The sequence below is a fragment of the Haliotis rufescens genome, unplaced genomic scaffold, assembly GCF_023055435.1.
Source record: "Haliotis rufescens isolate VD_foot unplaced genomic scaffold, xgHalRufe1.0.p SCAF_17, whole genome shotgun sequence".
Taxonomy (NCBI): domain Eukaryota; kingdom Metazoa; phylum Mollusca; class Gastropoda; order Lepetellida; family Haliotidae; genus Haliotis; species Haliotis rufescens.
In genome coordinates, this window is record NW_025963857.1 from 18,537,636 (window position 1) to 18,555,548 (window position 17,913).

Below are 17,913 nucleotides of genomic sequence, written 5' to 3' on the forward strand. Positions count from 1 at the left end.
AATAGGAAACGGAATTTGAATAAACTCATTCTGTTCAAGCCAGCTGTCAGCTGTCTGGTTACCCTACATGAAAAGTTTGTATCCCACTGACAAGGCCTCAAATAAAATGAAATCGTTATATGAAAATAAAGCGACAAAACCCTTTCCATATCCAATAGAATTCTCGAGTCGATTGTACGATTCCGACCACAATATGATCATGTGGCAAACTTGAGGAAACATTCATTCCTTGATTCATGAGGCTTTTGGTGACAATGTACGTATCTATATTCAGAGGTTCAGGACAATTCGTGAAAAATGAAAGCAAATGCCATCTGAAGTCTACTGAGAAAGTAATATGTGAAATGCTTGACTTCCTCATTGATAACATGTACGTAAAATTTGGGGATAAGACATTTAGGCAGGAAGTAGGCATCCCCATGGGCACCAATTGTGGCCCCCTTCCCGCGGTTCTGTTTCTTTATGCATAAAAATCGGAATTTCAGCTCGGATAGGCAAAGTCAAACAAGATAATTTGGCCAAGAAGTTTAACTTATGATTTAGGTATATTGATGATCTGATATCGTTCAATAACAATCAAATAGCCAATTCCCTTCCACTGATTTACCCATCCAAACTAGAAAGAAAGGGGACCAGGGAGAACACATCATTTGTTTCATATTTAGATCTATGCATAAAGATTCAGACTTCAACTTTCCCTTCATGTCGAGCAATATTCCAGCAGCTCTAGCCTTTGGTGTATTTGATACGGAAAGGGTTTTGTCGCTTTATTTATATTAATTATTTTGTTTGTTAAGTTGTAATGAGAAACTATTTTGTGCACACGCTGTCGATTAGTGTAGTGACTGAGAATGTAACTTGGCCAGTTGTATATAAAGAATGTACATATTCTATATTTTGTTTGCTCTGTGCTGGTTTTCATAGGTAGGCTTGGAAAATGGGGCATTTTAGTATCAAAATGAATATTGTAAATATAATATTTCATGCTTTTTGTCATTTCATGAAGTGTGCAAAAGTGGTTTGTAATAATGACAATAATAACACTCGAACCACCTGAAGCAGTTGTTGTGGAATTTATTGTAGCTGGCCATGGTGATGACTGACCCCCAGGCTGCTCCAAGGGAGAAGAATACCTGCAGGGCTGCCTCAATCCACACCTGCAAGATACATCAAGTAAGGCGGACATGATCATTGTGCATGCGTTGCATGTTAACATTTATTTTTATTACATTTCAATTGTATGGGTGATTCCTATGTTTTTTTTACTCACGGGGTGATGAGGTCGCTAATCACATGAAGTGCGTTCAAGGTCAAGCTGGAGTTATTTTTTATTCACATAATTCATTAAACTTCTCCAAGATGTGTACTAGGGAAATGAGGCTTTCTGTGTATTAAGTTTCGCATTACACTTGTGTTTTACCAACACGGAACTGAAACAATTAAATTGAATAGCCAATTCTGTGGAAGAGGCTAGATACTTTAATCTTGTGACAGTAGGTATGCATTTCACCAAACAACGCATGGTGGTTTTCTGGGTCTCCTTCTGTTTTGGCAAGCAATTGCAAAATTTGTTACTATATTTATGGCCATTGCTTAGCCATTTTTGTTAACACTGTAATATAATTTGGTATATGATTGGTTAGTTGTGGATATGTCCTGTTTTTCGATTTTTGTGTATTGTATGTTTTGAACTTGACTTCTTGCTGATCTCTCACAAAATGCATGTGGTTGCACTATAAACATCGGATGCAAAGAAACTGAAGTTTCAGCTGTTCAAGTTATTCATTATGAACAGACAGAGCCTGCTGTCTGTGCGGTGTCAGGCAAGAAACAAACACGTAATTTTGTATGCAAATTGTGCGAGTGGCAAGTGCTACCGGTAGGGCAGGACATGCTGATCTTTTTCGCAAACACCTGGTGTCATCACTGATTTTCAATGATCCATTCAGAACATTGTAACCGCTATTTTGCCTTTTACTCGAAATTGATTTTCGCGAACACCTGGTGTCTTCACTTATTTTTAGTGACCCATTCATATAATTTTCATAGCTGTTTTGCTTTTTTACATAAACAATAATTCCGTCTTTTGCGGCGGATAATCGGGACTGGTTATTCTCTGGCATTGTCGTTTTATGTTTATTAGGGCAACCGATATGTAAATGGAGATTCTTTGAGGTTTTGCATGATTATAACTGCCTTCGCAGTTGTCATGGCAAACTGTAATGTAATTTGGTATACGTTTAGTTAGCAGTGGAACTAAACACATGTTTTCATGTTTTGATCGTTCTCTTCGTTTCTCTCATTTTTGCCTCTATGAAAATATTTTCCTCTGAAATTACCAGACTGAGGAAGCTGAACTTCGGCATGTGTGTTTCTTCATATGATATCATCATTTTTTGTGTGGTATTTTAAAATCATTGCTCCCAACGTCTTTTGTCAAGTCTCTTTCTATTGCTAAAAATTCTAGGTGCCATATTTGATAAGCTATTCAAATCAATTTCCGTGCTAACATAACATACATGAAGGGGTACACATGAAAAGGTTTTTAAACTTCATAACTACAGATATGACTTACAGAATAATTTGCAAGCTTTGAAAAGTCTGGGTATATGTAAAACTTGATGCCATCTGCAGCACCTGGTAGAAGCAAGCCTCGGATCAGCAGAATCGTCAGCAGGATGTATGGAAGCAGTGCTGTGACATACACCACCTGCAACATGTATTGGAACATAAGCTTGCAGGCAATTGTTGAATTGCAGCGTTTGGGTTTCTTTGCAGTTCCTTTTGGAAGGACTGATCCCGATTGTCACACTTGACCGTACTCTAGATGATGACAGTACCTTGCCGAGAGATTTGATACCCTTGATTAGGCACAGGAAAATGAACAGCCAGGACACAAAGAGACATCCCACGAGATGAGGTTGTAAGGTTCCCATGTCGTCCAAACCATCAGACTTCCGTAACACGTAGTACCTATGATATGTGTGTATAAGCAACACGAGTTAATTTTATAATTTCGTCACCCACAAATTAAGTGTGTAAGTTGGTGTGTGCCATTCATTTAAAAACAAATATGTACCAGGAAATCATTCCGTTCCATGTTTGGATAAACTAGATAAGCTGCCATTCGAAATCAGTGATTCTAAATATTCAGTAGTTGCAAGGCAGTCAGGGATAAGAATGAAAACAAACATTATTTCTCCATTTACCACAATGCTTCTGTTAGCATGTCTTTTTAGGTGATGTTCATCTCACTGATATAGTGATAAACTATAATTCTAAAAGATAACTAACTTTTAACTAGCTATGGCTCTTACCGGTGATATATGCAAAAGACTGATTTTCATTTCCAACCTCTAGTTGCTGACAAAGCTTCCATTCGATCGCAACAGAGAACATTACAATATCTTGAAAACGCAAATGCCATAGTGGTTTTCAGATGTGTACCCTTATCAAAAGGAAGTTAACAAATAGTGTACGTACTGCCAAAATTCCTCGGCTGCTGTTTTGTCACCAAATCCAGTCCTGGATACATTTCTAAGAGTTATGTTGCCCATGGAAGACCTCAGAAAGACCGTTGCATTATCGTAGTTATAACCAACGTCGGAGGTTGATACTGGAACTGTTGAGTTCAGCTCAGTGCCATTATCATGCACAGGGCCGATACATGTGTCCGTGTTCCACCAGTTGTCGCACGTGAACCAGGGTAGTGTTGGATAGAAGGAGTTGATGAAGTAGAACATGACCCAGGCTAGTACGGCCACGTAGTAGATACTTGTGATCCCAGAGACAATACAACATCCCCATCCTATCCCTGAAATGTTTAAAGTTAACTAAAAATGTTTTGGTGAAATAATTAGTTTAGTTACCAGTCGGGGTTGACCATAGATGGATAACATGTTTATAAAAATATTATACTTGCCACATTTGTTTCACAATCTGTGACTAAAGATCCATGTCATCAGATCACTTTTGAAGAGAATCAAATCCATAAACTTGACCTTTCGTATGGCTAGGTGTCACGAATCTGCTAATGCCCCGGTCATCTGACCTCTCTACTCTCAGGCTTTATTTCAGACACTGCTCAGCGGTCGTCGTTGTTGTTCAGTGGCATTACATTCTGTGTTAGGGAATTAATGGCCCGACTATTTCATTCTCTTGCGATTAAATGGCACACTCATACCATGTATTGATGTATGTTATCTCTTATATATTCTTGTATTGAGTGAATGAAAATGGTTTTACGCCGGTTGCGAGTGAGTGTTATAATGTCTGTAATCATAAAAGTTGAACTGTGTTAGTTAGAATAAAATCCTTTGGAGCGTCACACACAAACAGCATACATATAATCATTCGTATGATCATGTTTCTGAATGATAGAATCGGAAAAGCCAGGGCTTTACTTGAATGCTCCAGTCTGTGTTTAGTTGGGTTTAGGGGCGGGGTCGTGAGAATGTACTATTTATTGTTGATACCATCAAAAGACATCCAACTTAGTATGGCTTTTCATTTTAAATTCAAGACATATGTGTGCGCTTACATATATTCCTTGGGATTGTTCAGGACAATTTATGAGAAAATGAAAGCATATTTCATCCGAACTTTACTTAGCAAACAATATATGCTTGACTTCCTTATAGATAACATAAGACACTTAGAGGTAAGAGATTTAGGCAAGAAGTTGTCATCCCCTCTTTGTTGATCTGTTTCTTTATGCATATGAATCGTAATGTCAACACAAGGGAATTGGGCAAAGACGTTTAACTTAAGCTTCAGTTATATCTATGATATGATATGGTTCAGTGTTGGTCAAATAGTCAGTTCCCCTTCACTTATTTACCCACATGAACTGTTTCATACTTTGATGTTTACATAAAGATTAAGAGTGACAATAACTGTTCACAAGGCTGTTATACAAGAGGGATGACTTCAACTTTCCAACAGTCAACTTTTCTTTTATGTCGAACAAAATTCTAGCAGCTACAGACTTTGGTGTCTACATAATTACAACTTTTGAGGTACAATGGAGAATGCTGTTTCTATGAAGAGAAGCAAAGAGACTTGTTAAACACACGTAGAACACATTTCCAAATTTGACACATCATTGACCAAAACCTGTTCTATTCAATTCTTATTGATTCAGGTGAACATTTTACATGGCTGGTGTAATATTTTGGATATCTAGGTAAGAGTGGTCATGTATATAATGAAAGTACTATTGCTAAAATGTATATAAAATAGCGACATCAAACATGTGACCAACCTTTGAAGAGAGGGCAAAGTTTCCAGACAAACAGCGGACTTGTTCCCGAGAACTGACCCAAACAGACCTCCAAGTAAAACATTGGAATTCCAATTGCAAGCAGGAAGAAGAAAAAAGGGATGAGGAAAGCCCCTACAATTAATGAAAAAATATCCTTCAGTTATGTAGATCTTCATTTTGTGAATACTGTTCGTTTAGTAATATTGAACTTCACTATTGAGGCAAAGCAGGAACAATCGGTGTGGTGCATATGCTTTTGTTTAGGGGAAATACAGTACGTAACGTAATTAATGTCTGACAGTCCTTTACACATGAAACAGTAGGACAAAATAGGTCATCAACAAGACATTACCTCCTCCATTGCGCAGGCAAAGATAGGGAAACCGCCATAGATTAGACACTCCCACTGAATATCCAATGAGGGACAAGATGAAGTCCAACTTCCGGTCCCACTGGCCTCGTTCGTGTTTATATTCTGTCTCGTCTTCTGGTGTAGGTTTCACATAATCACCAGAGATTTCATTAATAAATGATGTTGTTTCGTCTTTGTGTACATGATCCATGACCTGTGGCGTTTGATAGAAAGAAAATGTTGACAAAAAAAGATTCCTTGATTACAAAACTTATAAGGTCAGATTGGCATAATTTTCAGCCAACTAAAGACAAGGGTGAGTGAGTTAACACAATAAACATTTTTAAACGGCACAAAAGCCGTCCTTAGGATATATTGTAGCAATTCAATACAACATGAAGCAAAAAAAGGTTCTTTGGGTATTTGTCAACAGGCAATGTTTGACATCATCTGTTATCAATACAGGTAACCTGAGCTTTATTGTTAGCTCATCTCAAAATTAGTCATCTTATAAGATCCCTCTCAACAGTTTTTGGTACTCGCTCCCCACTAGAAGACGCCCAATCGGTCACTATGCTGAAAAAAGTGTTTAATCCTTAATTTTAACCAATTGCTTAGAATGCAAACGTGTCAGATTCTAAACATTCTATTATATATATATATATATATATTGAGTAACATGTTTGAAATTGTCAGTTTTGTCTGAGAGGTTTACCTGATGTGGTATCACATAAAAACCGACATATGTCTTTTGAATAATACATGATTTCATTGCCCTACGATAAAAGACTCTTTGCAGTTTTGGTAAAGCTATTGTTACAACTGTAGGTCTGCTGGACACGTATATTCATCTTATTGATTCGCGAAAGGGACGGTAATTAAGTAACTCGGGAATGCCACTATTAACTGTATTCCAAGTCCTGTGAACATGTTTACGGTTAATAAAAGTGGCAAAACCCTTTTCAATAAACACAAGAAATCGCTGCTAAATTGTACGATTCTCACTGTATCGTGATTATGTATTTTGAATCACTATCAAATAGTGATGATACCAGGTGTTCGCGAAAGGTAAAGATGCTTAGATTTTGGGGATTGTCACGATGCTTAACTAACCATTCCGCCGTCAAAGCTAGAGTAACGACTCACCCAGGGAGGAGCACACTCGTCATTGTAAAAAGGTTTTAGATAACGCACGTGAATAAAAAGTAAATAAATAGACAGACCGATTGCATTTAGGCTCATTAACAATCATAAATCAACTAATAGTTTTATAATGTGCTAATCAGTTGGCTGAAGGCGCAGCTTCGTCGCGAAACCCGAGGACTGACCAAAATGTGCAGCATGTAAGTGGTTACAGCCGAAAATTTAACAAAGAACCCGAGGGAAATTCACATAAATTACATAAGCAATAACACACACTGGACAAAATATCATCCATTCCAAAAAATCCAAAACTTGGAAATACCACCATTCCAATTGGAAATATGACCATTCCAATATTTGGAAAGGTCATATTTCCAAGCTTGGATTTGTTTGGATTTGTTTGGATTTGTTTGGAAATGTTTGGAAATATTTGGATACAACATGTCATAATCATATCTGTTAAACGTTGTACAACTTTTGACCTTATGTGAGATTAGTAATGACATGAAAGTAAATAATTAAGAGTATTTTGGCACTATGTTCCACGAAAAAGACCAAATCATGAGCAAATTTAACTAAAAGAAATTCTGTCATTTAAAGTGGCTACTCTTTATATCTAATTTCTTATCTTCCTTGCCTATAATCATATGACATTGACTTTGAACTTTGAACAATTAAACAAATATTTTGTTTTCCCATACCGACTTACGGTTGTCGTAGAACAAAGACCGTTTCGAGAATATAGAGGGCCTCATTATTATAATTTGAACTAATATACATATGTACATAATAGTACTAGGTATAAATGAATTTTGATAAGTGTTCGTACAAGAATATGAAATGCGAATTATCTCGGAATTATGCGCAACACATAGGGCTGAAAATTGTATAATTGTTCTGGAACTATCTGACTGTAATTCAAAACAGGGAACAATATTTCGTCAAATGAATTATTGAGCCAGGAATGCAACGATTTAAATGCTGAAAAAATGAATAAACATATCTGGAACAGAGTTGACTGTTCATGTGGACAATTATATGCTACGTCTATTTCCAATGAAGTTTATCACCCCATGTTATAGCATTTGTTTCATATAAAAGATAGAAACCAAATAAATGGGACAATTAGTTGTTATGAATTAGCTTTACTTCTGTGACATATCACACAACTAAATGTGAATATGTTTATCAAATAATCAATTACAGTAAGTAACCTAGTGTCCTTATTTATACACAATTTAATTACGTATTGGGGTACACTATATAATACACATATACACGGATTGATATTTGTTGTTGACAATTTAATCATAACCCAAATCATACAAATCAAAGTGTGAAAGTAGTGACTAACTTTATGATCAAGGGTATAAAAACTCAATTGTTTCTATTAATCCTAATAGTATAACAATAAACCCTGTGTATATACTGAGCATATTAAGATACATCCGGATCTACGACCGCAGCCATATAATCAATCAAGGAAAGTATATTAGATTGAATTACAAATGTGCTATCACTTAAACAAAATGTTCCGTTATCCACGTAAGCCTAAACCTGAGAGAAATAAAGTTGTGTTCTGTTCTGAAGACGCCGTCATGATTAGTTGGCGCCAGTCTAGACTGTCCAATCAACGTGAATATACAAACCGTGATGTTACTTGACCAGTTGATGACACCTGTCAAACTCAAAGTGCCCCTGGTCCTCCACCCACCATGTGTAATACTTTAGCGTACTTGATTGTTTAATTTGCAGTTATATCACTGTTAGGCTGAGTGATGAGAGAATACATTTTGTTGTTTTTGTAAATGATCGTTTCCATTTTCAACGTGGTAACCTTATAAGTGACTAACTGTTTTATCATGATGAAATGAAACATATTAAAATAATCAGAGGGACTGACGATCGCATTTTTCGCATAAATGTCATGCTCGCATTAATTTCATGATTTACTGAAGATAGATTTGAACATTTCTGAGCAACGATCATGTTTGGGTAAAGGAAGTAATCTTGTCTCCGCTTGCAATTGGATTCAGTTCCGAGATCGCAGCTTGACTGTTCGGTACGGCCGAAAGGCGGCATCCATGTTGTTCACGCTCCGCTGATCACGGATTCTGTATTCTGCTTATGAGCCGGGATGCGCATGAAACACGGGTGTCAAAACGAATATATTTACCAATTATACGTACGGTCAATTAGCAAGTCCAAGAGACAATACCCTGGTTCTACCACCTTTAGGTGTAATTACGTCGCATGCCCCTGGTTCACGGTTCGTCTGATCTCCCGTCATAAAACCACGATGTTTATTTACCTGGAGCCTCCGACAGCGCCGACTTCCTGTGTACGTGTACACTACTGCCTAGAAGTCCATTCCCCTTACACGCACCCCAACCGCCACTCGTGTGCAACGCGTGACACACTCATTAGAGGGGGAACAAACTTTTGACCAAAGGAGGACCCGTCTTAAGCTGAACCTGGAGGTGGTAACAAGGAGAGAACATTTTGTTATCCTGACGAAAAATGATAATACACATGTATTTGCTAATGTCTCCTTTCTTTATGTGATTTTGTGGGAATAACATGAATACTGTTGTGTTTAAATAGATCTGTCTTGTTTTATACGACCATTGCTTCTAAATCCGATGGTGTTAAGATAATACATGGTCCTGGAACATGTTATTGCAATTAAAATGCTTTTATTGTGATTTGACATTAACCGTCTGTAGTACGACTTTCAGTGATAATATGTATGAGGTTTGGCGGCGCATTGTTTTTATTGGACCCTAATTACTTTATGATGACTTGGACTCTTTATCTCAGCTCCATAGCCGTGAGGCTGGAAAAGAGCAGCATGTAATTAATGAGGGTGGGTTATATCATTGAGGATACACTTGAGGAGAGAATACTAATTACCGTACTACAGGAAGAGACCTGTAGACGTAAGCGCGGGGTTGTGTTTTAGCTGGCCGTTCGATAATGGCCGCCAGGAGAAGTGAGCTTTGACTGCGTCATCTAAAATAAATAGTAAGATACAGCAGTGTTATTTTCACGGGTCTGTTGAATAAACTCCCAGCGCTACGGTCTTCTACTTGATCCTTGATACATCATTTTGGCATTCACAATATATAGTATTTCAACGTACAAAGGAGCACTGATCTAAAGCAATTCCGCGGGAGTAGTTGTTACCTGTGCATCACTGTATTTTCCCAGTGAGTACCCGGATGATATAGCAGAAATCTAGACTTGTTCGCGACCTGTGCTCGCCATTCGTAAGCGCATTTTTATTGATAGTAGAAGGACGTATGGTCACATTGATCAACAAAAATGAAATACAGTTTTGGAAATGTAGGTACATTTGTGGGGAGCATCGGTAATGGTGATGCAGTTTTTGTAAGTCACTTGCTTGGTAATTGTGCGATCTTTGTGTACACTATTTTGACTTGCAACACTAAGTAAATATTTTATCTGAACATTGCTTATTTTACCGTGTGTATATGTTTACATTCAAAATGTAAACATATTTCACTAAGTAAATTTATTAAACGCCTAAATATTCAGTTTATTTTACAAATTAACTGAAAAATATGTCCATCTTTGTTAATATGATAACGAATTCCAAATATTTGTTTATGTTTAATATCATCACCAAGTACAGTTCTGTATTGTTGGGCTTCTTTTCTTAGCATAATTAATATATTGTGATGTGTTTAAGCTCTTTTGATCGTCTTTATCATTTTTAGTCAGTCGGTTAAATAAATGAATGGATTATTCAGTCAATTTGTAAAATGACTGAAATATTTAGATATTTAAAAAATTGCCTGAGTGAATCATATTTTACACATTGACTGTAACATATACACGCTTACAAAAGAAAATACTTGCGAAAACAACGTCTATCGCGCATCGAAAAACTTCCCAACCAAACGGAAAGGAACAAGAATGATTCTGTTCAAAGCTGCAGCGAATGAATGAAAACAAAATGCAAATATAATTATTACAACCTACCAAAGTTATAATGTATCCGGGAATATCAACATAAAGGAACAATATCCATTGCGTCTGCAGCTGTACAAAAATACTTATCCGATGTCAAATGTCTATGTGAGAATCAAATACTTTAATAATAATTATTTGGAAACAATATTTGGAATATATATGAAATATATTAAAATATTTAAATATATCGTTTTTAAACGTTATTTAAATGTATCGAATATTATAACCCGCGTTTGTTTCTTAACTGATCACTTAGTTTGTTTCAATTGTTTCACATAGGTGCCAAGTTAGCTGAGAAAGCCCACGTGACAACTATTTTTATAATGTCCTCGGTTCTTAAAAACATACATTGAGTTAGATAACAATGAACAACCAGTCAGTGTATTATCGGTTACCCTTTGAACAAAGTATGTTGTTTTTACATCTGTACTTCACGCCATGATATGAGTGTATTGCCTAGGTTTAGTAAACCTACCTTCACATGTAAACACTTACTTTTGACATATCCACTGTGCAAGATAACAGTAATTAATCAATCAACGTATTTCCTGTAGATCCTTTGATGTCTGGGAATGATCAGTTGATTTACAAAAAAAGTAAAGCAACTGACCATACATCTCTTGCTGGGCTGCGACGTGCGTATCACATAACTCACATTCCACCTCACTTCAAACCTGGATTTAGATTGAATAATTACCCCAGGTACAAGAAAGACCAAATTTGAACCTTTATAATCTGAGTGGTGCTACAACTAAGTATACATGTTATAAATTCATTAACTGAGCAGCAAGTGAATTACGACAAATACACAAGTGCAGGGTTATACCAGTAAATGTGGATGACAACAAGGGAGTAGTAATTGTATCATCCACGCAATCCGAAATCCGCAAATGCTTTCACTCAGGGATACTTTTTTATTAATTAACTGTAACCATCAGGGGTATTTCCAAATAACGACATCCGATGAGCTTTCGCCGTTATTTGTCTGCTTGTTTAGGCTGATGAAATTAATTACCATGCGCCCTTTGTTGAAATCTTCATAGATCACGGGTAACCAATCAGTTTTAAAAAATGCGTAAGCTTATTTAGCTGTCCTTGCAGACTGGTAGCCCAGTCTCTTGTCACGCTCGGTTGCGTTAACGAGCAAATTGACTCACGGCAGCTAGAAAGCCCAAGCGGAAATCCAAAGGTCGTATTACCTGAAGAATCAACCTTAATTTGCGAAATATCTACTGCTCTCAAAATTAAAGTCAGAACTTTCTAACCAAGGATTACCAGTTGAAACAGGTCGATGGCTGAACATTCCCAGGGAAGACAGCCAGTGTCCACTCTGCGAATCTATCGCTGTGGGAGATGAATTGCATTATTTATTCCAATGTGAAGCTTTTCACCAACGGCGATATGAACTCTTAAATAAGCAATATCTTAAGTTTCCAAACATTTAAGAAAATTATGACCACTAACAGTGTAAGAAATCTAAAAGGCCTATCTAAATTCCTTAACAATGTGTACAATACAATTGGTAAATTGTATTAGTATCCACGTATCCTATTTTTATTATTTTTGTTAAATTGTACATAATAAAAATTGTAGATAATTGTATGTCATGTTATTCTAAGAATAAATGAGTTTGAGTTTGAGTCCGACATCCGAGAAGAAGCCAGAGATTAATGCCCCTTTTTGAATAGTTTACAATCATGTGTTTTAGGGTTAGCTGTGTTGGCTTAAACGTATTTTTATTTCAAAAGAAATATGGATCGGTAAACAAGCATAACTTGCTTATGTAATACCTCTCCAGGTAACAACTTAACAACAGCTGGATATATATAAGAGTGTGATGAACATAAACATACAAAATGCACAAATGAAAAACACGAAGCCAATACACTGAAGCAAGTGGTGTCTGTGAAATAAGGTAATGCAGTTTTCCTTTACTACATGCATAAAATTAAGCTACTCAAACCTTTTTCTTTTGACAATGATGTCGTGAACTGATTTAAGAAGAGTCATGTTCGTAGAACTGCTTAACTACTGCCACGTAGTATCATTTTTAGACCATACCCATGTGTGTAGAAATACACAGTGTTTCTGATATTATCGTATTTTTTGACAGTTATAGAAAAAGTAAATTGCATCTTCAAGGTGATATCCACAAGTGCAGTCTGGTATGTCTGATACATGTCGTCTAAACTTATCAGCGTTTAAGTCACTGCATCCGAGCCTAAGTCGACAGTGGACAATTTGGCATGATCTATGAAAATATTTGAAGTCAAAATTATTAGTAATTGCATCAGAACGATTAATTAATGATTTGATTTCTTTTAATGAGCGAGCATTAGTTACTTCATCGGATAGAGGGTTCCGCAGGTTGATCATATCCAGAAGAAATTATTATTAAGCATAGGTCTGTGTTCTACATTTGATTGTTTGTATGTTGAATCTATTTCTAAGGTTATATATGCTGTTATCAGAGAATTGAATATACACTTTTCAAATATTTTGGCTGAGCAACTTGTGAGTGCTACAGGACTATAATTTGAGCATTCATGTTCATTGCTGACACTGACACCGCATCAGCCCGGCAGTGGACTTGACACAGTTATTTGCGCACCGATTATATAACTCCTACAGACAGGGTGGGGTGGTTGTTTAAAGCGAAACGGACGACCCCGTCTGTTATCTAATAAATGCTGTGCGGCGCCTTTGATCTTGCCTCAAAACATACACCTTATAGTAGTAAACGACGATCAGGATGGCCTGGAAATAAACACAATTCTGTCTGCCCAGTGTATCCACAATTAACTAGAATGCTTCATATCCAAAAATTATATATATAGAAAATAGATATTTGCCCACAGCAAATATTCATTTGCTTAATTGCATCAGTATAGTTTATCAGAACATGTACAATGCTTTCTTACGCTTGGTGAGGCAGACTGAAATTGAACATTAGGATAACGTCAGCAGGGATAAAAGAGGTCATACCAAAGAACTTTAATTACTAGTGGAAAAGTCAGACATTCCGATCAACCACTACAGGGCCCGGCCGGTGTCACGAAATATATTCGCCCCCAGAATAAAATCTCCCCCCCGGCGAATTTATACCGGTACAGTTCCGCCCCTCTCGAAATAAACTCTCCCCCACCCTACGAAATAAAATCTCCCCCCAGAATATTTCCTCCCCCGGTCGTTTTATAAATACTTGCCATGCAGTTGCCAATAGTTTTAATGTTCATTTGTTTATGTGTTTTTTTATTCTTTTTTTTTATCTCCTTTATTTTTTCTGAATTATACATTTAGTTACTTGTGTGGGGTGTGGGGTGTGTGGTGGGGGGTGTCCCACCTTTCCTTTCGTTTTTCATAATATTATATTTTTAAGTTGTATATAACGTATGAATCCCTTCTCAGATTACTTTATCTCAGTTCTATATGACGTACTATTTTACTTTTCTGTGTCGTTCTTGTTTTCTCTTCAGTGTTAGGTTAAACTGTATCATTTTTACTATTTTGATATTTTGCAATATGTTGTGGTCATCAGTTATGCAAATCAGTTTCGGTGTGTCTTTTTAACAAGATGTTCTTCATTAATATTCACCGCCAGCACCATTGTAACAATTACATGTACACTTTGCTTTGACGATGCCGGTTGATGTTGTTCAATACAGGTGTTTTCGAATCTATTCTACATGCTAATCATTTCGGGAAGATGATACACATTATCTATATTTTGGGTTACTTTGCTTATAAAGATTATACATGTAAACGAAAGGAGTCTTAGTAGATTTTAAAGTAGATTTAATCAGTGCTGAATTAGATAGTTATGATGTTGTATGTTTAACAGAAACCTGGTTGCACCATGATATTCTAGCCCCTGGTATTACACTGATACCATTTTCAAATGGTAGCCTGTATTAAGGAATATATTTTAGATCTTTAATCAGAGTATAACGGCGTGGATATGTTGACAGTTTTTACGTAGTTAGTGTTAAAACCGAATGTTTGCGAGGATTAATAAGATCTCTGAAATCAGTTGCATCAGTAGTTCCGGTGTCACGAAATATATTCGCCCCCAGAATACTCCCCCCCACCCCCCCACCCCCCCACCCCCCCACCGCCCCCCACCCCCACCCCTCCCGGCGAATTTATACCGGTACAGTTCAGCCCCTCTCGAAATAAACTCTCCCCCACCCTACGAAATAAATTCTCGTAGGGATTTTTATAAATACTTGTGTTTGGCTTGTGTTGGGTCCGAAAGTTTATATCTAACATTTTTGAATTGAAGACAGTGATAAAGTCTTATATCAACATGTGGACAATACTACACCATACATGAACTGTTTCGATTTGCGCGGTTTCACCAACCGTTCAAGATAACTAATACTCTCTGTCAAATGCGTTCAACGTGTAAATGTATTTCATACCTGATATATTGACATGGTCCCAGCTGGCAAACAAGACTTCTAAGAGCTTACTGTTGCGGCATAACTTCATCTATTCATCGGAGGCAACAGATGCTCAGTGATCCATTAATATATTTGTACCGCTATTGTCAACGTTCACGCCAAAAGGAATTTTCTCGTTGGAAAATCGAACTTGGTTATTCTCTAGTATTGATGTTTCACATTTCTATGGTTGTTTTCGACATGAGTATTGGTTCATGACAACATCTGGTGTCACATGACACAAAACAATATGTGTATGCCTGAAGTAGATAATATTTTATTCAGGAAACAATAGCTAGAATTGGTTACCCGAACAGACTAAATGGTTATATTTCCCTTTAATATAAGTGTTTCAACACACAAAAATGTTAAACAAAATACGGTCATCAATTGTTTCTTTCCAATTACCAAGAAGAGTATATAGTCTGGTCTCCTAGTAAAATGAACGAAGAATTTAGTAAAAATGTTGAATATCACTTTGTTTAAAAATTATGGTATGCGTATGAGTAAAAATAATAGAGAATATTTCATTACAATTGAGTTTAGTCTCATCATCGTTTTTGTGCTAAAAATTCCCTCTATGGTATCATTGATTGACTCAAGGTAGTGGTGAGCTAGAGTCAATTTAACTTAATCTCATGACGATCGTTGAATCGCATCAGCGTTTACACATAAAAAATTCCCCCTGTAGTAGCAGTATAGGTATATAAATCTGGCTCCAGTGGGGTTGCGGCAGAATCACCATTACCTATACTACTTTCTGTGACGTTCCTTGTAAGAGCTGAACATTTAATATTGGAAAAAGGCTCAGGGTAGATGAAATGGAAATTTGCAATAACATATTGTGTGATGCATAAATTGGGAGCTTATTGCAATTGCAAATATCGTCTTTCTTTTTTGACAATAAATAACAACAAATTCAATCAAACGAGTCACAGCACGACTGTATGTGCTCATATTTCAACGCCATCATCACTGTTCGTGTGATGATTAACCGATCATTATTGACTTATCAACACTGACTATTGGGCAATCTTTTTGTTCCAAAGGGAAATAACTCTCCTTTTGAAATGACATAAGCGACGGTCCAAACTGTCACTTCCGGTCTGGTTCCCGGATCAATGCGCGCTGCGACAACTACACTCTCCAACCCAGAGTTCCATGTGGCCGGTGTCAATAATACCGGTACAGTTCCGCCCCTCTCGAAATAAATTCTCCCCCTCCCTACGAAATAAAATCTCCCCCCAGAATATTTCCTCCCCCGGTCGTTTTATAAATACTTGCCATGCAGTTCAATAGTTACACCATAGAAGAACTAAATCACGTACTAAACAATAGAAAAAAGGAACAGCCCCTGGCCTAGACCTCACCTCTTACCAAATAATCAAACACTTACCTACCAAACTACTCCAAACTTTACTTAAACTATACAACCTAGTTTACCTAAACGGACAGGTCCCATCCTCATGGAAGGAAGCTCTAGTAATCCCAATACCTAAACCAAATAAACCAGCAGATCAGACAAACTCCTATAGGCCCATATCCCTAACCTCAAATCTCTGCAAAATAATGGAACTTATGACTAAAAATAGGCTACAGCACTACCTAGACCAAAACAACATCATAAACCCCGACCAAAGCGGCTTCACTCCTGGCCGATCAACTCTCGATAACCTTGCCTGACTAGAACAGGATATAAAAACAGGACAGCTAAACAAGCAATACACCATAGGCATATTCCTCGACTTCTCTAAAGCTTTCGATATGGTATGGCACCACGGGCTAATACAAAAACTAAAAAAAATAGGACTAAAAGGCCAAATAATAAACTTCATCCAAGATTTCCTAAACAATCGCAAAATTACCGTGGGTATAGACCATACGCTATCGGACCAGTGTCCCCTAGAAAATGGCACTCCCCAGGGCAGCATTCTCAGCCCAACCCTCTTCAATATAATGATAAATGATCTATTCGAGGGCTTATCCCCTAAACTAAACACTTCAAAATTCGCGGATGATGGAGCCCTATGGGTCCGCACTAAAAGCATTAAAATGGCAGAAAACCTAATCCAAAAATCTCTAAATAAAATACAACAATGGGCAGACAAATGGGGCTTCTCCATTAACTCAGATAAAACAACAGGAATAGTATTCAAACATAAAAACATGAAACCTGCCTACCCAATCCTCCAGCTAAACAACCAAACAATCAAATTCCAAAAACAAACCAAATTCTTAGGACTTATTTTCGATCAACACCTCACCTGGGAGGCTCACGTCCAAAACCTAAAAACTAGATGCAGCAAAGACCTTAACACATTAAGATGTCTCACCGGCTCTAATTGGGGAGCCTCCAAAGATACCCTCCTCTCACTATATACAACACTAATTAGATCAAAACTAGACTACGGCTGCGCCATATACAATACCCTAAACAACTCTCTATCTAAAAAACTTGACTCAATACAATACCAAGCCCTTAAACTAATTACACGCACCCAACATGGCACCTCCTACACCTCACTTCAGGCCCTTACAGGAGAAATGCCACTAAATCTACGCAGGGAACATCTAAGCCTTAATTTCTGGGCCGCGTCCCAAACAAACCCTCTCATCCAAAACCTAATTAACCAAAACATTAGCCCAAGAAACCAAGCTCTAGCTCGCAAACACCCCTTACTCACCCCAATATCCCAAAGAATAACTAACTACCTCAA

General features: G+C 37.2%; 1 protein-coding gene across 2 annotated transcripts in view; it reads right to left on the minus strand.

Annotated features, from left to right (window-relative positions):
- The window catches only part of LOC124137993 (sodium- and chloride-dependent glycine transporter 1-like), a 47,225-nt gene that overhangs the window by 9,166 nt on the left and 20,146 nt on the right, over positions 1-17,913 (minus strand). For both annotated transcript variants that reach the window (XM_046504493.2, XM_048397657.1), the window contains exons 2-7: positions 5,616-5,829; positions 5,264-5,395; positions 3,484-3,814; positions 2,841-2,973; positions 2,576-2,710; positions 1,054-1,157 (exon numbers count right to left, since the gene is read on the minus strand). In XM_046504493.2, the coding sequence (XP_046360449.2) occupies positions 1,054-1,157; positions 2,576-2,710; positions 2,841-2,973; positions 3,484-3,814; positions 5,264-5,395; positions 5,616-5,826 (1,046 nt within the window). In that variant the 5' untranslated portion in view covers positions 5,827-5,829. The remainder of the gene's footprint in view (positions 1-1,053; positions 1,158-2,575; positions 2,711-2,840; positions 2,974-3,483; positions 3,815-5,263; positions 5,396-5,615; positions 5,830-17,913) is intronic.